The sequence below is a fragment of the Bidens hawaiensis genome, unplaced genomic scaffold (assembly GCF_021521415.1).
Source record: "Bidens hawaiensis isolate Kalapana, Puna unplaced genomic scaffold, B.hawaiensis_p1.1 tig00031818_1, whole genome shotgun sequence".
NCBI classification, from domain to species: Eukaryota; Viridiplantae; Streptophyta; class Magnoliopsida; order Asterales; family Asteraceae; genus Bidens; species Bidens hawaiensis.
Window position 1 is genome coordinate 33,747 of NW_027505226.1, and position 2,605 is coordinate 36,351.

The 2,605-nt window shown below is 32.4% G+C and overlaps 1 protein-coding gene across 1 annotated transcript; it reads left to right on the forward strand.

Annotated features, from left to right (window-relative positions):
• The first annotated feature begins 676 nt into the window (after nucleotides 1–676).
• LOC143611652 (uncharacterized) lies at nucleotides 677–2,361 on the forward strand. The gene is made up of 2 exons (XM_077085829.1): nucleotides 677–805; nucleotides 1,761–2,361. Exons 1-2 carry the CDS (start codon nucleotides 719–721, stop codon nucleotides 2,208–2,210), a joined length of 537 nt encoding a protein of 178 aa, XP_076941944.1. The 5' UTR covers nucleotides 677–718; the 3' UTR covers nucleotides 2,211–2,361.
• Nucleotides 2,362–2,605: the final 244 nt, after the last annotated feature.

The following is a 2,605-nucleotide window of genomic DNA, read 5'->3' on the forward strand; positions in this document are numbered from 1 at the left end:
ATATTTTTTCAAAATTACTTTTAATTCAACATTTAACATTCAAACGTGTAAACTTTAAGACTATTTTTTTTAAATTGAGTGCTTTTGCATTATTTTTCAATATGGATTAACTTTTAGATTATTTTTTGTTATATGAATCATTTAGTTTCAGTTTATTTTTGGATTGGAGTTACATTTATAGACAATTATAAGGTAAACTATTCGACCGGTTGAACCTCTCATTTCAACCGGTTATACCATTTTTTAGCCCAATCCGATACAAGTAAAAACAACTTAGTTTTAATATTTACAAACGGCTAAAACAAATTAATAAAGATATCACATGCTTGTAAAAAATTAGAAAGGAAAAATGATTGGGCCGGGTATTTCCTACTATCATACCGGTCCAATCAATACCCACAAAACTTTCCAAAAATACCCGGTCCAGGTCTGGATTCTTTTTGGGTTTCGGTTTGTCATCTCAAATACGGGTCATGGTTTAGGGTTTATGTAGAACACTAAAATCAAACCAAATGAAATGATGAACTTTGATAGTTAAGGCGATTTCTAGGGTTTGAGTAATTATTGAAATAAATTGCTTATTGATTCACAGTCTGCTGTTCATCCATGATATATTTCAATTGCTTGTTTAATTATCATCAATGATTGCTATCATTTGATGTACTTACCCTAACAATTTAAGTTATTTACTTGTAAATTGTTTGTAGATATCATCATCATGTTTAAACAAGCATGTTCTGTGTCATCTATGCTCAAGACCAAACTATGTATACAGGCTATTGCCAGACATATTCACACTGTTCAGGTATCATCCGGTTTGATCTTTTATTAATTGTAGATTTTGTTGATTAAAGTTAAATTCTTGGAAATATTGGAATGGCACACATACTAGAGGTTCAAACTTTTGGAATGGATTGAAACGGATCGGGTTGGGTTGGTTGATTTAAAAACTTTGTTCATCATGAGTCATACATCACAATTGTATCAAGATATGGTTATAAATTTTGTATTATGTCGGTAATAATCTGTGTTTTGCTTAAAATGATTTAGGAGTTTTTATAGATTATAACTGCACTTTGGGCGATTCTTGACTCATTAGTAGGATTGTAAACGGGCTAATCGAACATGAACACAACCATAAACAGACGGAGTTTTTATGCTCGTGTTCGTTAATTAGGAAAGTGAAGGTGTTCATGTTTGTTTGTTCGTTCGGTTAATAAGCGTAAATGAACAGACATGACTAAACGAACATAGCTGAGCAAAAACCGATCAAAAGTAATGTGAACATCAAATTGTTGTGCCTAAAAAGTTAATAAAACTATGCTAAATTGTATTGTGTGATATTTTAATTACATACCCTGACAAATTTGTAATGGCCTTATAAATATTTGAAAAATATAAAAACAAATGTAATTATGTAAAAGATCTTGAACAAATTTAAACTAATGAACATAAACGAATTTAAATAATGAGCGTGAACGAACGTTTACAAACATAAATGAACGAACCAAACACGTGTTTATGTTCGTTCTTTAACTGAATGAACAAACATTATTGGTGTGCGTGTGTTCATTTTTTAATTAAACGAACATAAACAAACATTTTGCCGATCGGGTCACGAACAGTTCACTGAATATTCGGTTAGCATACAAGCCTACTCGTTAGAGATAAAGCCTAACCCAAATCGACCTGTAAAGTTAAGAATATTAGCTTGGAATCTTTTTTAATTACACAAACAGTAACAAAGAACTGATTTGCAGGCACGTTCTGGACCAAGAAGTTTTTTTGGAGTAGAAGATTTCTTGGATGATGATAATAGTCGTCCGTACACTTACCAAAAGGAAAAGAAATCAAAGAATCCAAACAAACACATATCATTCAAACAACGAACAATAGCGTACATGGAGCCATTCACACTGGATGTTTTCATCTCAAAACGATTCGTTTCAGCTTCACTTACTCACAGGGTAACAAGCAAACAAGTAGCAGTTGCTGGAACAAACTCAAAAGATATTAAAGCAGCACTTAAATCTCGATCTGATATTCCCGCTTGTTTGGCTATTGGGAAGATATTGTCTGACCGGGCGAGAGAAGCCGATGTGTACACAGCTTCTTATACGCCTAGAGAAAGGGATAAGTTTGAAGGTAAAATTAGAGCGGTTGTTCAATCGCTTATTGATAATGGTATCGACGTTAAGATATATCTTTGATTAAGTCAAATCATGTTGAAGTGATTGTGTGTGTTGAGTGGCTTGTGGGATTGGGTATTTTTGTTTGGAGTTTTGAATGATTGTGTTGCATGCTGTATTGGTTTTTAGATTTAGTGTTCTTGATGTTTTCATTTTGGCCAATTGGTTTATCCTGTTTTCAGTTATGCAGTTGTTTTCACTTTTCATTGATATAACATAAATTTCAGAACTAAGCTGGTATTGGTATATGAGCATACCATAAAACCTAATGTTAGATAGTTTATCTTAACTGAGATTGCAGAACTTAGAAAACTTGAACGTCACAACCATCACCATTGAATCAACTTCTGCCCTAAAATACAGTAGTTTATCTAAACTATGTTAGTAATGTATTTCGTTAATTCACTTGTTTATTG

Coding starts and splice junctions, on each gene's coding strand:
- LOC143611652 (XM_077085829.1), top strand. CDS start 719: ATGTTTAAACAAGCATGTTCTGTGTCATCTATGCTCAAGACCAAACTA. Junction 806..1,760: donor GACATATTCACACTGTTCAG/GTATCATCCGGT, acceptor ACTGATTTGCAG/GCACGTTCTGGACCAAGAAG.